Raw genomic sequence first — 22,864 nt, 5'->3', positions numbered from 1 at the left:
TTCAGGCCTACCTTTTAGAGTGTACTTCTGAGCAGAACTTGTCATTACTGCATGTTTTGATAAAAATAGGTATGTTTTCTTACCCATTTCTGTTCAGTGGAGCTTAACAAAGTTTTATAGCTTTCTAGTCTTTAAATACCAAATGAATATTATTTTGCTGAGGGTCCCACGCCACTATTAATCATTTCAGTAATAACCCTTGTATCTAATATGTACTTTGTGTAGAAAGTACAAATCTCGACTTGTAATACATTTTTCTAAAATTCTTTTTGAAAGCATTTTGTGTAGCTATGGAACCGTGTCTGCTTTAATTAGAAAAGGCAGTAATCGTTTGTTCATTTTTTTTTTTTTTTGTTTTTGTTCCTTGTTCCTCAATTCACTGCTCTAATTTATTCTTCTGTTGGAAGAGCAAGCATTATCATCCTCATTGTGTCCCATGTTCTTCTTTACTTTCCATTTCGGTAGCCTGTGATAAAGTATTAGTTATTGACACAGAGGGAAATAAAATAGTTTTTTATTTGGTGACAACTGAAATAGTGTGATTTTGGCATCTCTGCTGAGTAATCCTCCATGTGACGCAGAAACTTAAAAATATGAACTCAGCTGCCTTCACAAATGTATCTCTGATACACAGTTTGCAAGGACATTATGTGCTAGCTGCCAAGTGGGTAAAACACTGGGTTTATAAAATAGGGTGTAATACATTTCTTCTTGTCTGTATCTAATGGGGAGCTTTGACTTTGGAGAATTTACACCAATAATAATCAATGGACAGGGATGCTGTTGACTGATGGACGGCATGGCCCGTTCTCAGACCTTTCAGCTTCCGTCTTCTCCCTGAAACCACCCAGGGCGCTCCTGTTACCTCCTACATGAGAACTAATTGCTTCATCGATATTATATTCAAAAGTTTACAAAGTGTTTCTTGGGCAAGGCATGTTGTGTTACCTTGGCAGAGAAAAAAATGCCAAATACAACTTATTATAAAAAAGTGCAATCCTTTCCCTGAGCTATGTTAAATTTTAGAAAATTGGAACTATTATTAATACTGAGAAACAGGAGGGAAAATGTTTCATTGAACTAGAAAGCTGGGCAATTGAAATTTGTTCTTAAAATTTTTGTCTTCTTAATTCAGAAGGTTTCAAATGTCATGGGCTTATAGAATATGATAGCTGAAAGGGGCCTTCAAGGTAATGTTTGAAGTGTTTCGCTCTAGAAAATCTTGTGCCAGAGAACACAGGGCTAGGTGTGAGGCTGCTGGGTTTCTGTGCTCCATGCCTCCCGATGCGTGTGGCGTGGTGCTCTGCTGTTATCACACTCCACTGTCCATATCTCACTGTTCATTCTGAATTTATTCTTAATTCCATTCTGCCAGGCCTTATTTTTTCTCCCTTTCTTAGTTTTCCTCTTCATTTTTTAGCAATGCGCTTTACAGTTTTACTGAGAAATAAATGACACACATCCCTGAGTAAGCTGAAGGCACACAGCGTGATGGTTTGATTTCCATACAGTGTGAAATGATTACCGCAATGTATGTTCAGCTAACATCTGTCATCTCCTATAGATAAAATATAAAGGGAAGAAAGAGAAAAAGAAAAAAAAGAAAGTCCTCTTTGTGATGAGGACTCTCAGGATTTGCTGACCTAATAGTTTTCCCTATATCGCGCAGCAGGGTCAGCTCTCGTCGTCATGTACATTACATTCCTTGTCCTGCTTCTAACTAGAAATCTGTACCTTTTGATCACTGAGTGTTATTTTCAACCTGCAAAATAATTTCTCCCCTCTTAATAATTACTTGACCTCAGGTCTATGCTGTCATATATGGTAGCCACTATTTAAATTTAAATTAAACTTTTATATGGCTACTTAAATTTTGATTAACACTAATTAAAATTAAATAAAGTTCTCTTAGCCATATTTCAAGTGCTTACTGCATGTGCACCTAGCCCCTGGTTACTATAGTGGATAGTGTAGTTATAGAACATTTCTACGATCCCAGGAAGTTAGACTATAAGATTTTCGAGGGCAAGGGGCCATATATGCTGATAATAAGAACATAAAACTTAGGCTCTTGATGTTTTAGAATGTGTGAATGAACGCACACCCATGCTGTCCTTTAGTTCCTTGCCAACTTTTTAGTTTTGAAATAATATCCTTTTCTTGGACCATTTTCTGATTGGAGAGAAGTCAACAATTTGGTATTTTCCATTTACATGGTGTCTATAGTATGTAGCATGGACCATTTAATATATCACAAGCAGGAGAGGAGATTTAAGGTTATAGAAATACTTGTTGCATCATGGTCCTTGTGCAGCCAATCATTGAGCTAATGTAGTATTTTAAATGCCGTTTCTTTGTTTTTTTTTTTTAAAGTTATAATGGTGACTCCTTGGTGCTCATTCCTTGGCATGAACACAAACACCGAGATAAAGACTGGTGCGAGGAGCTGGAGTGCAGGTAAGGATGAGCCTGTGCGAGGGACCCTCATTTCTCCAGGATGCATGGGTAGAAGGCCCTGTTGCGGTGGTGTGCGGTAGGTGACCATGCACTTGATAGTCCCTGATTTACAGAGTTTGAGTGGAGTTGTTTTAAATGCTTAATTGTTACATTACAGTTCTTTTTTTTTAATGACTTTTTTTTTTTAAGATTTTATTTATTGTTTATTTGAGAGGAATACAGACAGAGTGAGAGAGAGCGTGAGCAGGGAGGAGAGGGAGAAGCAGGCCCCCTGCTGAGCAGGGAACCAGATGTGAGGCTCGATCCCAGGACTCTGGGATCATGACCTGAGCCGAACGCAGAGGCTTAACTGACTGAGTCACCTAGGCGCCCACATTACAGTTTTTTTTTAATGGAAGAATACAAAGTATTCAAAAAAATGATCTGATATACCAACTCTTTTCTTTTTAAAGTATTCTCTTTTAGTCTTTGATACACAGAAATAAAATTTTCATGGTTATTATGGTATGCACACAATTTTGTTTCTGATTTAATTTTAATTTTTATTTTGGTAAGACTTAACCTTGGAAAGCCTCAGAACGTGGAGTCATCCACTACTGGCAAGGTGGTGGGAGATGAGGTGTGGGACTGAAAGCATGTGAATTCCCTTTTTCTCCCTCTTCAAAGTCAGATAAATGGTCCTTTGCCATCTCTCCTTCCATATTTCCTCTACATGGAATCAGAGGTTAATTTTTTGGATTCATGAACTGAGGCTAAGAACCTTCAGATTGATCCAGAAATCCTCCAGATTCCTGGCACCAGGCACAGCATAGGATGGGGTTGGAGTGCTAGAGTTGAACTTCAGAGCGCTTAGTGAGAATCTATGTTCTGAACATTGAAGCTTTGGTTCCCTGCCACCTCCTAGGTCCAGGAGTGTAGACATATTCCTCAAGCAGAAGTCTGGAGACTTCTTTTCTGGAGAGATGGAGTAGCCTCCGAGAAAAGGCCTCTAGATACTCACATATTGTCCCAAAAGCTTTGTGCATTACCTGGTTGAAGTGAAGTCAGCAAACGGACAAGTCCTGCCATAGCCCTGGAGCTTCCTAGATGTCTGAGGACGGGCGCCGGCAGGTAGCACACATAGAAAACGGGACTGAAAGTCAGAGACCACAGAAAAAGAAAACTTCAAAAATTAATACTGCCCAGGAGATAAGATAGTACAGTTGTGAAGTAAAAAAAGGATTTTATAAAATAGGAACAAAGAACTATGAGAACTTTAGGGAAGAAAAAATATGATAGTCAGTGTCTAAAAGCTAGAAGCATTGAAAAATAAAAGCAAAGTACTTCTCCAGAAAGTAGAATAAAAATATTATAGAGCTAGATAAGAAAGCAAAGATAAAGAACAAACCTAATATTCAAATTATAGGCATTCTAGAAAGAGATGACATAATAGAAGTGAAGAAATTTAAAAGAAACATTTCAAGCCTATTATTTAGAATCGAAGGCCAGGAGTTTTCAGATTGCGGTGTCCACTGCACTGAAGCGTACCATCACAACCTTCCAGAATATCCGGGCTGCAGTCTACCGGAGAGAAAAACACACTACATAAAAGGAAGTTTGAATTAGAATGACCTGAGATATCTCTAGAACAGCAATAGAAGCTAGAAGAAAAACTTCTGGTGGAAAATCTTTTTTTGATCAGTATTCTTAGATCTAGCTAAAATCATCAATCAAGTATGAGGTTAATCATGTAAGGTCTTGTAAAATTTACCACCCGTGTACATCTCATTTCAGGAAGCCATAGAAAACGTGTTTTATTAAAATGAAGGAGTCAATGGAAAAAAAGAAAGCCATTAGATTCAGAACTGGGCTCTAACATAGGCCGTGGCAACGGGAGGGCCCAGGATGACAGCTGCGTTCTTGTCGGGTGAGCGAGCAGCCGTCACAGACTGTGGAAGGGTGTGGATGGCTTCAAGAGCCAGCTCTCTTGGAAAAATTTTAAAAATGGAACAGGAATATTACCTGTTATGTTTGACTATTGGGAAAAATCTTGATATTCTTTTATATTTTGCTGTTAATACATCTTTTAGAGAATTTGGAAAACATAGCAATGAATGCACAGACGTCAGTGGGCAGCACAGGAGGACACTTGGCATTTATTAACTCCAGAAAATGAAAAGTTGTTCAAAAAAGAACAATAGTTGTGATCATGTACCACTTGGCTCAGGAGAAGATAATCATAATCACATAGTCATAATAATGCAAAGAATTAGTGGTTTAATCGAAATTGTGATGTTTCCATAGTGGAAGAAAAGAGTGTAGGGAAAGTGGATGGTTGTGGTTTAAGACAGCTGAATAGCACATAGGGTAGATAAATCAGAAATAGTCACAAGTACGTACCGTTTAGATGCATAGAGGAAAATCCAGGAAGAGGGCTGACAGACATGTACATGGTGTAGAGGGCGGCAAGGACGGTGGTAGTGTGGGCTGTGTATGGAACTGCTGGTTTTTCATTTGATAGGAGTCTTTTCGTGCTTTTTGGATTTTTGAAACTATGTATACTGTCTGATAAATGATAAAAGCCCTAAGCGGTAGTGTAATCATTTGGAAGCTCTCTTAATGTTACTGGTAACGTTGGCTGTTTCCTTTCATTTTATTGTGGTTTGGATACCTGAGATCATGGAGTAAGTAATTCTTAGTTACCTTTTTTACTCTAGTAAGTTTTAGTGTTGTGGCAATTGAGTGTCCTGCTGTGGTTTTGCTGTTTGCTTTTTAAAAGTTGTTTTTAGGGGTGCCCGGGAGACACAGTCATTTGGGAGTCTGGCTCTTGGTTTTGGCTCAGGTTTTGACCTTGGGGTCGGGAGATCGCAACCCCCTGTCGGGCTCTGTGCTGAGCAGGGGGTCTGCTGGAGAGTCCCCCTCTGCCTCTGCCTCTCCTGCTTGTGCGCGCTCTCTCTCTCCCAAATAAGTAAATCTTCAAAGTTTTTAATTTGATTTTCATTTTTTAATCAAAGTTGTATATATTTGCAAGTAGATTAAAGAGCTAAAATTTCTACAAAGCTTGTTGTTAAAAAAAAAAAAAAAAAAGCAAAGCCCAAACCTGAAGCAATTACTTTTAATTCTTTCAGGTGATAGTTTTGCTATTAACTCCGTATCTTGGAGTAAGAATTGTGTTGGTACTTGATTTCTTAGTCCTGGCCGTTAACTGTGGGCTTCCTAGAACGGAAGGTAATGGTGAGCACGTACCCTGCTCCTTCCGAGCGTGCGTGTGACATCCTTCATGCCGCTCCCTTTAACGATCTTGTGCTGTCATTTCAGCAACTGTAAGGAGAGGTTGAAGAGGTAGAGAAACTGATGATGGTGCGAGGTCAGGGCCAGTGGGCAGGGTGATAGGCAGAGGCAGGTGAATTCTCTCATTTCCAGATGGGCTTTTGAGAGAGTAGCGCCGGCAGAGCACCGACCCATCCATCCCGTGCTTCCCGGCCTTTGTGTTATTCTAAGTAGATGAAAGGCAAGAGGGCATTTCTTTTCTGACCAGCTGCAGCAGGCTGAAATGTAAGCAGGCTTGCTGTGCCAGAACCCCCAAAACAGAAAATGAAAAGTCAGGAGAAGTTTGACAGAGGAAAAGATGCTTTTGAAGATGGTACAGATTTTCAGGATTACAGGACGTATGGTGTTGCTCTTTCTCTTAATTGGTATCTGTCCTCTGCTAGATACAAGAATACCAAAGGAGGCAAAGCAGATGCAGGTCCTGTTCTCGTGAAGTTTATACTCTGGTGGGAAAAACGGTCCTGCTGTATATGGCCGACGTGATGGGTGCTCGGAAAGCCCAGGCCGGGGGGCATGGGGAGCGTGTCACAGGGAGACCGCCGCTTGGAGGCGGGCAAGGAAGGTCGTCCTGGCAAAAATCTTGTGAAATCTGAGATTTGAAGAATGAGCAGGATTTCATTTAGCCTTGTGGAGGACAAGTTTGGCAAAAAAGAGCAGGGTGTGTTCTAAGCAGAGAGGAGAGCATGTTGGAAGATACTCAAGGCGATGTCCCCTTCGAGGACTAAAAATAAAGATCTACCTTGTTGAAGGAGCCAGAACAGAAGTAAGATTGGCACCAAGATGAGGCTAGAATATTTTACAGCAGATTTACAGGGTATAAAAGTAGGCATGGGGATGATAAAATCAGGTTTCTGTTTTTATAAAGATAACTGTATTACCCAAGGAGATCCTGAATTTAGTTTTGATCTTGTTGCATTGGAAGTGCCCGTGAAACATGGACGAGCATAGGGAGATTTGGGGGCTTCTGAGTGGAGTGTGGCTTGGGGGTCAAATAGCGTCATTATTTTGTATGCAGTAGCTCATGTAGTCGTCAAAGGAGAGATCAAGGGCGAGATGAAGGGCGAGTCCGGCGTGAGCAGGGAGGAGAGAGCTGCACTGGGTGTGGCGAGGGGCCAGGATGCAGGAGTCGGTTGGAGGAGGCTAGTCCGATGGAGGCGACCCAGAAGGAGCTGTCAGTTAGATGAGAGAAGGCCGACAGCCCCACATACCAGAGTGAGGGAAGCCAGTTTCTGGCAGGAGAAAGCGAATTCTGTCCGTGGTGAGAGGGAAATATTAAGGACTGAAAAAAAACATCAAAGGACCTCAGAGTTGCTCATGGGTATTTTTTCCTCTGGTAAAATGGGCAGCTTTAAAGATTTCGGGGGAAATGTGACCTTTTTTTTTTTTTTTTTCTTCATGACAGTGATGGGGGAAAACCACCGGTCAGACTGTTAATGGAATTGTGACACTAACTGAGCGAAGGGGTACCAGTTACAAGCCCAGCGGGTTGTCTGAGGCCTGGGACTAAAATGCCCAAGTCTTTCCGGGCTTTGTCTGCTCGCATATCCCAGCTGCTGATAATTCCAGTAAAAATTCTACCTGTAAATGAAAAATGAAGCACGTATTCCAGGCCACACGAACTTCTCTGTGTCCTTAATTTATATTATTTTGAATACCCTGGCATTGTATCCTACCCATTTTATATGACTAAATGAGTCTGAGATTAGGCTTAGCTCAGTAATGCAGAGTTTCAGAGCTTTCAGCAGTGGAAGGTGCTTCGGTTCTGATTCCGGAGGCCGCTGCCTGGTAATGGTCACCGTGAGAGCACCTGTCCCTTACCACGGGCTGGCTCAGATGAATGGTGTCCCTAATGGCGCACAGCAGTGTTCCATAGGTCGCTTCGAACTATCTTGGTTCAAGTCCTGTTTTCAGTCCTTGATTATGGAGGGCAGTTGGCCAGGATCCTCCTCTTAACAACTCATAATTTGTGATCCCTGGGCTGTTGTCCTTGGGTCCATTCCTCTGGGGGTTCTTCTTTACCTACTGCAAGTGGCACAGAGTGGTCCCGTACTTCATAAATGTCAGCGAGGGGCCACATTGTGACACTGACTAATGGTATATTATAGGTGCAAATAAGGCGTATTCCCTCTGATTTTGATGAACATGGAAAACAAGGTTTCTGAATTTATATTTGAGTTAGACCTACCTGGAGGTGTTTTTCCCACATGAGGTCTGGCTGGCCATCGCAGGGGGCTTCATTTAGTGCGCCCGTGGCAGGCTCCCAGCCGTGTGCGTTTGGTAAAAGCCTCCCAGGGTGATTTTGATTTTGTTAATACTTAGTTGATTGATTTGTGGCATGGCTCTTTTGATGTATTGTCCATTCTGATTTTTTTAATTGGGAATTCTAATAGGAAAATAAATTAAGCATCCCCCAGATGTCCCATTTATCTTGTAAGTGTGCCCACAGATACGGGAAAACACATACAACCCCCCACCCCCCAACATACATACATGCATACTCCCTGCCTCTGTCACCACTCCCTCCCCATCTCTGTTCTGGCTCTCTCTCTCTCTCTTTCACAAAATTCTAATTTTTCCCCGCATTCCAGTCAGTTACTAATTGTTTCTTCTGTGGTTTCCAGAATGGTGGTTGAGCCGAGTCTCCAAGATGAAAGCGAATTCTTGTATGCCGCCCAGCCCGAGTTACTGAGGTACAGGACGCCGGAGCTTACAGTGGACAAGGTTATGGACTGGTATCAGACCAGAGCAGAGGAAATAGAGCATTATGCCCGACAGGTGAGGGGAGGATGACAGCGGATCCTCCGTACCGCACTGGGGCCTTAGGACTCTGTGTGGGTCCTGGCAGCCGGCCAGGGAGCCAGGGATTGTGGGTTTAGTTTGCAGAGATAAAGTGAATATGTCTTACTACTTTTGTTCTTTCATACTTTGCCTCACAAGCTTTTGTGGCTTTTCTGGGGATTCTTAAAAAGCAAATACATAGAAGAAAAATGGCTCAAAATCTTTCTCTAAAATGTAAGTTGCAAAATATGATACATCCTATCCGTGATTTTCCATTTATTTATTTTATTTTGTATTTATTATTATTTTTTATTTTCCATTTATTTTTAATAGGCTTAATACCATATTAGTGGAAATGACTGTATCAGCCCAGAAATACTTGACCAGCGCCCTGTCCTAGTGCAGTAATGCAGTTGGTTTTCATTTTGCTTTTTAGGAATCTTGTTTGAGGCTCTCTCTCTAATTAGTTTTCCTCAAGTCTAAGCCTAATTCCCCTCAGTTCCCCTGTGCCTTTATGGAGCTGCAGGGGAACCACATCGGACAATGGAAGAGAGGGATGAGGATGTACTGAACCTTAGGAGGTCTGAATGCTAATCTCAACTCTTCCACTAACGCACCTCGTGACTCTGGATCTGTTACTTACCTTTTTTGCACGTGGATTTTTTTCATGGGCTTGGTTCCTATACCAAGGGCAGTGAGAACAAAGAAAATACATAGGAGAGAATATTAAAAATTCTGCTAATTGAGTGCAATAGTTGTCTTCATCTTAGAGAACAGAAGTTGGCAGTTCAGAGGGAAGAATGGCAGAATGTACATTGAAATCTCATTCAGGGTCTGGTCATTGGATGCCTTTTTCTTTCTACTTGTAGTCTTGGCCTTGGACCACCTATCCTACCATCAGTTTTTCATTTGACAGGAAGGGTGATTTCTAAAAAGTCTGATGAGCAGCAGTACTGTGCTATGGAATTTGCACCTTTGTTTTACATTTCTACTTAGTGGTTGGTGCGGCCCTGTGTCTTTGATTTGATAGTCTCCTTGAATTTCTGCTTAATCTGACTCCTACTTTTACTGTTCATAGAGTTGAAGAGGAGTTATTTGTTGGAGCTGATGGTGATATTATAGATCAAACTTTTGGGGAGGGTGGGCCAAGAGTATTTTATTGACTTTCCAGGTCTTTGAAGATGGCTGAGGACCATAGTACATTTGAAAATGTTTAGAATCCTGATACTGGGATGAGAAAAGTCTCTGGAGGTGCTCTCCCTGTGTGCTTTGTACCTTGAGTAATAATGATGTGTTGGTGTAGGTTTATCGATTGTAACGAGCGATCCACTCCAGGGTGGGCTGTAGATAATGTGGGAGGTCGTGGGTAGGTGAGGGTAGAGGCTCTGGGGGAAGTGGCTGGACCTCTTCATTTTTGCTGTCAATGCTGCCCTAAAATGTGAAGTCTATAAAGAATAAATTGAAAGGAAACTATAGAGCTTTCTGAAATTTAAGTTTATTAACAGTCTAGTAATAATTCCTAGACATCTTGAATTCATTGTGTGGAATTAGGAGTAACTATAAAGAGAAGTGATTTGGGGATGCTTTGTTTAGCCTTCCTTTCTTTCTTTCATCTCTTCCCTTTATATAAAAACACTCCTAATAGAAGCATTATTCTCCAGCTTCATTTTATTTATTGATGCTTCATGTGGCTTATGCTACAAAGTGTTATCTAGCATAGTTTTTATCTTTTTCATTTTTAGAGACTTAATTGATGTGGGACTTCTTTTTCCTTGGTGCCTGCAAATGCCTTTTAGCAAAACCTGTTTGTTGGATTACGAAGTGTGTAGAGTAGTGAAATTTATCCAGTGAGGGCTCGGGGTACGTGGCATAATTCAAGTTGCATGAGAGCCTGCTTTCATTTAAGGTGTCAGTAATTTGGTTTGAAAACATTTTTACCTCTGTAAGTATCTAGCAAAGCAACAACTTCAGAGTTGATACGAGGAAAACAAATCTGGATCACAAAATTGGAGAGTGTTACAAATGGCGAATGTGCTGTATGTGTTAAACCATTATTAGCACAAAGTTATGTTTTATGCATCAGGCCTTCTTCATGCTTTCTGAAAATTCACCTGTGATAGTTTTTTTTTTTTTAATTGGTATACAGGTAGATGTGTTTTTTTCAGATGTGAACTGTATTTTTATTACTAGAAATTAGGTAAAAAATATTTACCTGTTGAAGTATTACCGGATCACTCCTATTTTGCCTCAAGCCTTTCCTACCTATAGTTTCCCCCGACCTTGTGTTTCCTGGCACTGTTCTTTCTAAGTGAAAATGCATTTCTTCTCTTTTTATTTCATCTGTACCGGCGGGCCCTGGGGCTTTGAAGGGCTTTAAGGGCTGTCCTTTAATATTGCTCCGTGTTCTTCCTAGCCCTGCATGTGCTGCACCCCCCTTCTCTGCTCCTCCCAGCCTACCACCTCCTCATTTGCAGATGTTTTTGCTTTGTGTTTTACTGGGGAACCTGAGAACTCTGTTCCCTTAGTCCTTACTCTTTCCAGCTTTTCCCAGAGGAAGAGATCTCCTCTCTTGCATCCAGGGTACTGCTTTCCTTAGGTGCTCTGGATTCCACATCCGGGCCTGCTCAGGGCTGTTCTGTGGCTCTTGGCTCTCTCCCCAGTGTCTTTAACCCCTCCTTCTCTACTTTGTTCCTATTTTTTTTTTTTTTTTTTGGTCATAAAGTTCAAACCACCTCTGTTTTATAAAGACAACAGCAAAAACTGAGAGTCCTAGTCTCCCTGGGTTTGGTTGCAGCTGTATTCCCTCTGTCACAGCTCAGCTCCGAAATAGTCCCCTGTGCTCTCGGTTGTCACTTTCTCAGTGATTCTTTCCTCCTCATTTGTCTGGAGTCTGGCCACCCCTGCCACACCAGAGAAACGGCTTCATGTCCGATTCCCTTCCTGTGTTACTTCACACATTGTCCTCGGAAACCACTGCTTCCTCTCCCGCAGTCTCCTCTGCGCGGCTTCTGAGGGGTCTTAGTGCTTTCCCCCTTGTCCTAGGCTCAGCTATCCGTTTTCGTCTCTGGGTGGCTCACATCTTTTGGCTGGTCCCTTGAATTTTGCTGTCCCCCAGGGGGCTACTCTTGTCACTAGTCCAGAGTCTTCTAATACTAGTCACTGTGGTTCTCCCCACTGGCCTGCTTGTTTTCTGGTCAGTTCCTTTCCAATTCGTCATTCAGTGAATACTTCTCAAGTGTGTAAACCGACTTATGACATGCCCCCGTGGGAAGTCTTTGGTAGTATTTGCATTTCAGGATAAATGGCAACTTCCTTAGCTCAGGGAACAGTGTTCTCCTTTCTGCGGCCCCTCCCTGCTGCCTTAGCCATGTTTCTGGTCGCTTCGCTTCAGACCATCTTCTCCGCCTTAGGGAACTAACCACACTCTCAACAGCACCTCCCGCGTCTCGGCCTTGCATGCCGTGCTCCTGCCTGCCTTCCTCTCCTTCCTTCTTGACCTGCCGATATCCATGGATTCGTGGAAGTGCATTTCAAGTCTTCCTCCCCGGGAAGGCTTGGTGACGGGTGGGCTGTGCGCCTTTCCTTGAGGTCCCGCTCGCCTCGCTGTGCTTCAGCCTTTGACGTGATAGGTCAGTTTTCCGACGAGGTGGGAGATCACTGCAGGAGGAGACCTCTTCTTCCTCAGTTTCATATTCCTAACCGTGAGAATGGTGCTCGGTTCAGAGGAGGCCCCCAGTACATAACGGGTCGTCTAGGAGTAAGGGAGTAAGTGAGGGGTGCGAGGTGCCGGGAGCGAAGGTCACGTTCATTGATTTTGCCATCAGAGGTGCGTCCTTTCATCAACCCAGTCAAGGGTTAGGGACTCAGATTGCTGTGTTCTGAGCATGTCTACGAAGACCAGTCCTCACTGTGGTCTAAATGAAACGTAAATATTTGCATTGAGACAGAGAAGGTGTCTCCCAGAGTTCACCATTCAGCGAATGTTTTCTGAATGCCTTTTCTCTGGGGGGGCACCGTGGGAGGATAGGTAGGTACTGAACGGGATGTAAAAGCAAAAATGTTTCCGGAGCCAAGTGATAGAGTGAAAGTAGGATTGATTTGGCATTACCACTAACTATCACCACCCCTTTTCGCTTGTTAATGTTGTGAGAATTAAATTGACAAATATATGTAAAACTGCTCTTAAACTGTCATGCTTTATGAATTTAAGATAGTTGTCTTTCTTTTATTATCTTTAGTATTTCTTGCTGATTGTTTTGAAACAGCTTGACGATATATTTGATGAAGAACTCTACTGTTTTTACACTAAGTAAATGTACGTTGCTGATAATATAATTTTATATAAGGTGATTAGCAGAATTAGATTCTGTGCTGGAGGCTTTTACTTGAGAAGATGTGGGAGACACAGAACACTGAGATTTACTGTCGCTTTTCTGTTGCAGGTCGACTGCGCGTTGTCACTCATTCGACTTGGAATGGAGCGGAACATTCCCGGTTTGCTGGCTCTGTGTGATAATTTGGTTACTCTGGAAGCTTTGGTTTACGAAGCCGGGTGTGATTTAACCCTGACCTTGAAAGAACTCCAGCAGATGAAAGACATTGAAAAACTAAGACTACTGATGAATAGTGTAGGTTTTATTTTAACTTTCTTCTTAAGCATTCCCTATGTACTTTGATTAATGTGGGTCTCAAAGCTGAAGATAAAATGTCCTCCAGACCCGAGCACTTAGTAAATAAAGGAAGGTTTCTTGTCTTAAAAAATAAATAAAAATAAAAAAGAAATTAAAAATTAAAAAGAAATTAAAAAGAAATTAAAAAAAAAATCTAATTTTTGAATAAATTACCGTAAGTATCCCCAAATTATTTTGGCTGTTTTTATACCTTGCTTGCCCTTTATTCATACTCCTCTGTATAAAACTTTTTTTTTTTTCCTTTTAGCTAGGCATATTTCTAAACTAGCTGGCTATTCTAATAATCATGTTTCTAGTCCTTCATTATGTTAAAATTCCCAATTACTTAAATATTTCACTTACACAGAAATACTGGCGTTTATAGGGCTAGGTGCTTGTGAGAAGAAAACATCATGGCTTAGGACTCATGATCTTAGGAGAATTTGCCCAGCACTTTTAGATTCTTCCTGGGTCACCCTGGGGTGAAAGTGCACTCCTGCACTTTAGGACCTGGTTCCTGCCGAGCCCACTGAATAGAGACACCCCTGAGACAATAATGGTGGCGCTGCCGGGCGCTATCTGTCAAGGGACACCTCGTGTAGTCTTTGCTCTTGGGCAGCCTGGTTCCAATGGGCCGGTTGAGGGGAGGAGCCACGGCTGCCTCATGGCTCTCTTCTCTCCCTGACTAACTAACTTACTTCCTCCCTCCCTTCTTTCTTTTCCTCTCTTCTCTTCTCATCTCTTCTCTCTTCTCTTTCTTCCTCCTGTACTTTCTTTTTCATCTTCCTTCCTTTTTCTTCCAGTCATCTTTCTCCCTCAGGCGCTCCCTTCCCTTTTGCTTAGTAACCCACCCAGTGAAAACTGATTTGTATTATAGGTAAGACTCCTTTTACAGGACTTAGGTGGATCTCCTGGAATAAATAAAAGAAGGAATTGTGTAATGTCAGGGAGAATGAGTAAAATCATGTTAAAATCATGTGTGTCATTTGGAGTTTTGTGAAGGTGGATGTAAAGGAGCGAAACAAAAGAGGAAAGGAAAAGGGAGAGATTCTGGGATTTTATACAGAAGACGGTCCTCAAGTGGTTCCCTTCTAGAGCTCTTCAGTGCTCCTGTCTCTGTCTCTCTGCTTTTTTCTGTTTCACTCTTCCTATCCATGATCACGCTCTCTCTCTGTGCGCATGCGCGTGCGTACACATGCACACACACACACTCACATTTTTGGGGTAGAATCTCTCTCTGCTCTGGGAGACCTCATGTTGGAGTTGTAGTAGTAGCGTGTTGGTCTTCCAGAGCGGGGCGTAGGCTGTGAGGGACCATGGTCATGCTGGGTCCCTCACAACTCACCTCTGAGGTGAGCTGGGGTATCTGTTATAGTAAGCGTTGGGCTTCTGTTGTTTCACATTAGTTTGATCATATGTGAGGTTTAGAACTTGTTGTCTGGAATAATCAGGTATTGAATGTGTTTGTTTGGTTAATTGTGTTTTCAGTGTTCTGAGGACAAATATGTGACAAGTGCATACCAGTGGATGGTTCCTTTTCTTCATCGTTGTGAGAAACAGTCTCCTGGTGTGGCTAACGAGCTATTAAAGGAATATTTAGTAACGTTAGCTAAAGGGGACTTAAAATTTCCCCTGAAGATATTTCAGCATTCCAAACCGGATGTAAGTAGAAACTAACTTTTTAAGAACCTCTGTGCTTCTTTCTCTGCAGAATTAGGTTTTATTTGCCAATTTGTTATAATAGGATTTATAAGTAATTTCCCTTTAAACAAAAGGAAACGGTTGTCATGTTATTCTTTTCTTTTTTATTATTATTTAAATTTTATTTAACATCAGTTAACATATAGTTTTTTTTTTTAATTTTTTAAAAGATTTTATTTATTTATTTGATAGAGAGAGAGAGAGATCACAAGCAGGCAGAGAGAGAGGAAGGGAGACAGGCTCTCTGCTGAGCAGAGAGCCCGATGCAGGGCTCAATCCTAGGACCCTGGGATCTTAACCTGAGCTGAAGGCAGAGGCTTTAACCCACGGAGCCACCCAGGCGCCCCAATTAACATATAGTCTTTTATTAGTTTCAGAGGTAGAGTTTAGTGATGCATCGTTTGCATGCAACACCCAATGCTCATTCCATTAAGTGCCCTCCTTAATGGCCTTTCCCCCAGTTAAGCTATACCCCCACCCACAACACCTCCAGCAACCCTCAGTTTGTCTCCTAGAGTTCAGTGTCCTTTTTTTAAAGTATCTTATTTATTTATTTGATAGAGAAAGCGTGCAGAGCATGAGTAGGCAGAGCAGCAGGCAGAGGGAGGGAGAAGCAGACTCCCCGCTGAGCAGAGAGCCTGTTGGCAGGGCTCTGTCCCAGGACCCTGGGAACGTGATGTGATAACCTGAGCTGAAGGCAGACGCCCAGCCATCTGAGCCACCCAGGTGCCCCTAGAGTTCATTGTCTTTTATGGTTTGCCTCCCTCTCAATTTGACATTTTTTCCCCTTCCCTTCCCCTATGTTCACCTGTTTTGTTTCTTAAATTCCACATATGAGTAACATCATAGGTTCTCATGTATTCTTTAAACATGTTTCAATTCAGGCCATTTTTTTTAGGAGTTCATGTTTCTTTATTCCAAAGTTTGTTGACTTTCTGTTTCTATCGATTATATGTATTGATATATATCAAGACGAGAAAAACTAATACTTGATAGATAATTGAATTCTTATTATAGACAGGCTCTGTACAAGTGTTAACTCATTTAATCCTTATAACAATCCTATGAGGTGGGTATTGTTATTAGTCATCGGAGGAGAGAAAAATTGTGATACAGAGCGGTCAGGCAGTTGCCCAGGGTCACACAGTAAGGAGTGGAGTCTGGATTCACACATGGGCTACTGCTTCTTTTTTTTTTTTTTTTTTTTTAACACATGGGTCTTCTAATTTCACAGCTGTGTTCTTCATCATTAAGCTTTACCCTAACACCAATAGAAGAGGAAAAGATTCTTGCCCCTTAGGACCTTCAAAATATTTATGAAAATCTTCATATTTATGAAAATATTTATGAAAATCTCATAAGGAAATCTATAATTATTCTTAATAATTTTTATATTTGCTTGAGAGTACTATATGGTTGACTCTCAAATAATGCAGTGTTTAGGGGCACTAGCCCCCCACCCCCTATGCAGGCGAAAATTTGTGTATAATTTTTGACTCCCCCCCCACACCCCAAACTTAACGGTCAGTAGCCTACTGTCGACCTTACCAATAACATAAACAGTTAATTAGTTTTAGAAAACAGTAAGCTAGAGAAAGGAAAGTGTTATTAAGTCATACAGAAGACAAAATGCATTTACAGTACTGGATTCTGTTTATGAGTAAGTGGACCCTCGCAGTGCTGGGGTCAGCTGTATTTATAGGTCTGTACTTCTGCGGGATTCAAATGGTTGTTCAGATTCAGTGGCCGTAAATCATTTCAAGTGCAGCATATTTTTGCGACGTAAATAACCTCTTAATTTAGCCATAAATCAAATGTGTTGTTTCAAGAGACAGTGGCTCCCTTTCTGTTGGAGGGGGCTCAAGCAGGAAGTGGGATAGCACCGTCACTGTAAGGCACTGACTTTGTAGTCCTCTTCAAAGCCTTGGATTGGGTTTCAAGCAGAAGCCATGTAAGGCCCCTTCCGATCCTAAATTCTAAGTGAGTGCACTTCCTTGAGCTAGCCTGTGCTGCAGTCTGAAGTCCTCTGAAGTACATGGCCACAGACCATATAACCAGGATAAAAAAAAGAAAGCATTGCTTAGTTAACCTTACACATTTTCTTCATTTCTGACAAAGGGTTGTTTGTCAAACATGTCTCTGTTCTTCGGCTGTTTAAAATTTTCCATCTTCTCATAGGCAGTTCCCACTTAGTATTCTGATTTTGAATTTGGGATGGTTTGCTGTGAGCCGAGGGTGTGTTGCTTCTGACAGCGGAGCACTGTTTGAGCAGCAGGATGGATTGAATATGAATGTTTTATGAGGAAGAAAGAAGAGACTTTAAATTCCTTCCAGTAATCTTGTTTGTGATTCTTCTTCCTTACAGAGCCTTGGAAATCCTTTGTGTGTCGTCAGCTTTTCGTTGTTTTTACTTGGCAATTTAGTATGTGCCTTTTGAATAAAACATGCAGCCATTTGCTTTTGTTGAAATATCTAAACATCAAAGCAGAAAACAATGGGGTTGCTGGGCTCCTCCTTTCCAATCTATCCTCTTTATCTCTATCAATATTATCTTTCCTCAACGGAAATTTGATCATGTCATGATCTGTGGGAAACCAGTGTCTACAAGGTAAATGTTGGGCTCTCTGGAGTGGCTTAGAAGGTTCTTTGTGGTCTGTTTCCAATCTGTCTCTTTAGCCTCATTTCCCTCTGAGAGTGACTGTGCTAGTCCACTCACACTGACCTTCTCAACCTGTCTTCATGCTGTCTGTCTGGCCTTTCATGCCTCTTTTTGCTTTTATAGACTATTTCCTTTGTTTGGGATGGTGAGCTTCCCTTTTCTTCCCTTTACAGACACCTGCCTGTCCTTCAGGATTCTCTCTGCTAGGAGACCTGTGACTTCTCTGTGTGATGACAGGTCTTGTCCTTGCCTCTGTAATAACCCACATCACACTGTGTCATAATTCATGTTTCACGTGTTTCTCTTTTCCTCCCTTTTTTTTCCTATGTGTGTTCTCTATGTCTCAGTCTTCTGTGTATTACCAGGAAGTCAGCGCTTTGCAGAGAGTAGGTGCTTAGTGCATTTAGTCAGGGCACATGATGGGTGAATGATTGAAACTGGGTTTCATTATGATGCTCTAAGACCACTTGCTAATGTTTGTTTGCTTTATTAGGATTGTGCTTAGAGCACTGTTTTTATTTTATTTTACTTGACTCTTCACGGAAAGAATGTACCTTGGATCTGCCATGAGTCAAGCACAGTGTTTATAGAACATAGCAGGAAACAGGAGCAATGATTTCTGTATCAGACAGCTCAGGCCAAGTTATGCTGCATTAACAAACCATCACCAAATCCGAGTAGTTTAGAATGGCAGACATTCGTTTCCTACAGGCACAGTATAGGCTATGGTTGGGCTTCTGCTTTGTTCCATGTCTTGTTATGACTTGGCTACAAGAGCAGGCCCCTTTCTAAGCTGTGGCCCAGGACTGAAAGAGCAAAGCAAAACCACGCAGTGGCTCTTAAAGCTTAGCTCCGAGTGCGAGTGCTGTCAAGTTACATCCTCTCACATTTCACAGGCCAGAGGAAGTCTGAGCCAAGCCTGTTGTTAAGGAGGGGGGAAGCATAATCCTGTCTTGGAAAGAAGGGAGTGAGCACTTGGGAACAATAATACAAACACATATTTATCCTTTTAACCGTAACACGTGCTTCACTCTTCCTCTCCTTTATAACATCATGATTTTAAGCACTCGTCTGGCTCACCTGTGATGTTAAGCTGTTGCTCTTTATTTGCGTGGCCCTTTGGAAAGTGGAATTTACAAAGGAACTTAAGTCTGGATGGAGGTGATTTGGGAATAAAATATTCTGCTTTCTCGTATTGTTCTCGCTCTTCTGTGCTAGCATTTCTTTTTTCTTCTTCTTCTTTTAATGCATTGTGTATGGGAACTATGGGCTTTAAAAAAAATAGAGTTTTCTAGGCCGAACCCAGACACAATGGATTAGACTTTGGGGGATATGGACCTGGGATATGCATTTGACAATTTATCCAGTGATTCTGATAGAAAGCCTCTTGATCTGTGTTACAGTTAGTTCCGACTGTTGGTTTGCAGCTCCTGCAGCTCTCACAGTGGCAAAGGCCACTTTCATCTGATCAGGAATGGAACTGTGTCAAGTTCCAAAAGGACACTCCTGCTCCCAGTTCTCCCATGTTCCTGCAGTGCAGTACTCCAGGGCCCTGAGTTTGGAAGCTTTGGGTGCGGACCTAGGCCTGTGTGCCAGCAGTGGTATAGATGGGAGAGTCTACTTAACACTTGAAACTCTTGCCTGCAATTTCCTGCTTGCCTGCTTTGGGCCCACACTCCTTAGGGAATGGAAAAGTGCCTCTAGAACTGTGCTATTCAGTATGATAGCCTCTAGCATGGGTGGCTATAAAAATTAAAATAATAAAATAAAAAAATTCATTTCTTCAGTCTCACTAGTTTTCTATTTCTAGTAGTTTGTAGTTACAAACAATGCTACAGTGAATAACCTTGTTCGTACGCATTTTTGTGTCTTTGGTATAGCTTCAAGGTGTATTCCTTGAAGAGGGCTCCTGAGCCTAAAGGCAGGGTCATGATGCCATTGCCAGATTTCTCTCCAGAGGGCTTTGTCCGCTTGACTTTCCCACCAGTCATGTAGGAGCATCCCTATTTCTCTACAGCACTGTGGACAGAGTATGTTGCTGTATTTTAAAATTTTTGCCAGTGTGGTAGGTGAAAAGTGATATTTCAGTGTTGTTTTAATTGGCGTTTTTTTAAATGATGAGTGAATTAGAACATTTCCTCATATATTTGAGGGAGCTGTTTCTTTTTTGGTGAATTGTCCATCGTGCCTTTCCCCCATTTTTCACTTGTACTTTTGTTCCTTTGTGATTTATGTTTGTAGAAATTGAGATTTATTGGTGTAATTAGCCCTTTTTTGTGGTATGTATTGTGTATATTTCTCCCAGTTGGTAGGGTGTCTTTGGGCTTTGTTTATGGTGATTCGTGTCAGGCCAGAATTTTTATCTTTTTATTTATGTGTAGTCAAATTGAACAATCTTTTATTGCTTCTGTATTTTGAGTCATGGTGAGAAAGCCTTTTCCTACTCCAGTTAAAGAAGAATTCACTCATTTTCATTCAGTACTTTTATGGTTTTATTTTTATAATAGATCAGTAATCTACTTGGAGTTCATTCTTTTGTATGGTGAGATGTGGATCTAATTTTTTTCCCCCAGATGTCTACCTAGTTGTCCCAGTACCATTCATTGAAAGTTTTGTCTTTTCTTGGGTGATTTAAGATGCCACCTTTGTCATATACCAAATTTCCCTTTGTTCATTCATCTCATTCTAGAGTTTTGTTTTTGTTTTTTTTTTTTTAAGATTTTATTTATTCATTTACAGACAGAGATCACAAGTAGGCAGAGAGGCAGGCAGAGAGAGAGAGAGAGAGAGAGAGAGAGAGAGGGAAGCAGGCTCTCTGCTGAGCAGAGAGCCTGACATGGGGCTCGATCCCAGGACCCTGAGATCATGACCCGAGCCACCCAGGTGCCCCTCATTCTAGAGTTTTTATATTGTTACTGGTTTGTCTGTATACTAGGCGCACACTGTTTTATTTTGTATTTTATCTTATTTATTTATTTATTTATTTATTTAAGAGAGAAAGAAAACAAGCAGGGCCAGACACAGAGGGGGAGGGAGAGGGACAAGCAGACTCTGTGCTGAGTTCAGAGCTCCATGTTGGGCTTGATCTCACAACCCTGAAATTATGACCTGAGCTGAAATCAAGATGCTTAATCAACGGAGCCATCCAGGTGCCCCTAGAGTGCACTGTTTTAATTATAGAGATTTTATAATGGGTTTTAAAAATCTGGTAAGGGTAGTATTCCTCTGTATTTTTTTCCCCTAGGTTTTTTGTTTTGTTTTGTTTTGCTTGTTTTTTGAACTTTCTAAAAAGATATTCTTACATGTTTGTTTCTCCATCTGAACTTTTGAACAACTTGGCTAATTCCATAAAATAGCTTGTTGGGGGGCGCCTGGGTGGCTCAGTGGGTTAAAACCTCTGCCTTCGGCTCAGGTCATGATCTCAGGGTCCTGGGATTGAGCCCCACATTGTGCTTTCTGCTCAGCGGGGAGCCTGCTTCCTCCTCTCTCTCTGCCTGCCTCTCTGCCTACTTGTGATCTGTCTGTCAAATAAATAAATAAAATCTTAAAAATAAATAAATAAATAAATAAATAAATAAAAATAAAATAGCTTGTTGGTATATTTACTGTGATTATATTAAAGTTATAAATTGGCGAGATCAATATCTTTATAATGTTAAGTCATCCTATTCAAGAAGAGGCGGTATCATTCTGTTTGTTCATGTCTTTTTTTTACTGTCTTTCAGGAGTGTTTGAAAATGTTCCTCATGTAGGTCATGCGCATTTCTTGCTAAATTTATTCCTAAGCATTTAATTTTCTGTTTTATTTTAAAGTGACTTTTCCCTACCTTCACTCCTCTGTTGTTTCTGTATATGAAAGCTGTTAATTTTGTATGCTAATTTTGCATTTTGCCACTTCACTTATTTTTTGTATTGCTTCGTTCTCTGGGGTTTTCCAGGTATCCTATTTTGTCATCTGTTCTTTATCTACTTATGTGTAGTGCGTAATTTTAAGACCATTTTTAAAAACCAAATTATAATTTTTAAAAATTTTACCTTGCTCTGCAGTATGGAAAATAATCTGCTGCCCATGGTGGGGAAGACTTACTGATTTCCTAGAAAGTTTTAGAAGCGCTCTCTTCTATCGGCTTGAGGTGGGGCAGATGATGGTTTAACAGTTACCACTGAGATATTAGGACAGGAGTGATGGAAATAAGAAGTGTGTCTTACACTTTATGAAGTTAGGCATCTTGTAGAGTTGAACAGAGTAAGAATAGTAGAAAGTGTCTCAAAACTTTGAGCATTACGATTCATGTGCATAATAGATTGTTTTAAGAAAGATATGCTAAATGGCCCAGGAAGAGAACAAAAAGAAGCCATAGGAATACAGAGAGGAGAAGGATCCATGTTTGAGAGTAGTATGAGGATGTGTTCATTAGACCAGCATTTATGGAGCTTATGGACAAGACTAGAAATCTGGGAAAGCCCGACTGAAGTCAGGGCAAATAGAGATAAAGTGGGATTCTCAGGGAGGCTTTAGATAGGGAAAAACTAAGTTTTTGAGAAGAAGTTCCATGCAGGAGTAGAATAAGACAAAGAGACAAAAGACTAATATCATGTTTACATAAGGCAAGTAATTTAATTTGCATGAACTAAAATTTGCCTAGCGGTTCATAGGACCAGAAGGGTGAGTTGGCACCAGGCCGTGAAGGAACTTGGATGGAAGGCTTATTCTTTACCTTTTAGGCCTACTAAGGGTTACCAACAAGGTGTTTTTTTTTTTTTTTAAAGATTTATTTATTTATTTGCCAGACAGAGATCACAAGTAGGCAGAGAGGCAGGCAGAGAGAGAGAGGGAAGCAGGCTCCCTGCTGAGCAGAGAGCCCGATGCGGGACTCGATCCCAGGACCCTGAGATCATGACCTGAGCTGAAGGCAGCGGCCCAACCCACTGAGCCACCAGGCACCCACCAACAAGGTTTTGAACAGACGTGATCAACTGTGGATTCTAGAACCTTTAACTTCCAAGTGAGACTTGAATGTTGCAGGGAGGGAAAGATAGGAAGCAAGGAAATCAAGGGAACCATCACAGAAACACAGAAACACAGGCTTCTGTTTCAGTTGGTTTTTCAGTGTATTCCTTTCACTGAAACTGCCTTCAGTTTTTTCCTTTTCCTGTATGAGTTGTTTATGACTGTAGTTTTCCTCCATCTCTCCCGTTCTTCCTGTATGTGAAGTTTTACTGCAGGAGCGTGAGAGACCACGTCGCTTCGTGTGGGCCCTGGGGCTGGCTGCCTGCATCAGGCTCCTGG

General features: G+C 41.4%; 1 protein-coding gene across 1 annotated transcript in view; it reads left to right on the top strand.

Annotated features, from left to right (window-relative positions):
* NBAS (NBAS subunit of NRZ tethering complex) overlaps positions 1 to 22,864 on the top strand; it is a 316,364-nt gene that overhangs the window by 115,932 nt on the left and 177,568 nt on the right. The window contains exons 22-25 of the mRNA XM_032866873.1: positions 2,374 to 2,457; positions 8,388 to 8,541; positions 12,987 to 13,172; positions 14,703 to 14,876. Coding sequence (XP_032722764.1) covers positions 2,374 to 2,457; positions 8,388 to 8,541; positions 12,987 to 13,172; positions 14,703 to 14,876 — 598 coding nt within the window. The remainder of the gene's footprint in view (positions 1 to 2,373; positions 2,458 to 8,387; positions 8,542 to 12,986; positions 13,173 to 14,702; positions 14,877 to 22,864) is intronic.

This window comes from Lontra canadensis, unplaced genomic scaffold, assembly GCF_010015895.1.
Source record: "Lontra canadensis isolate GAN:19392208 unplaced genomic scaffold, GSC_riverotter_1.0 scaffold32, whole genome shotgun sequence".
Taxonomy (NCBI): domain Eukaryota; kingdom Metazoa; phylum Chordata; class Mammalia; order Carnivora; family Mustelidae; genus Lontra; species Lontra canadensis.
This window is presented reverse-complemented; position numbering and strand designations above follow the sequence as displayed.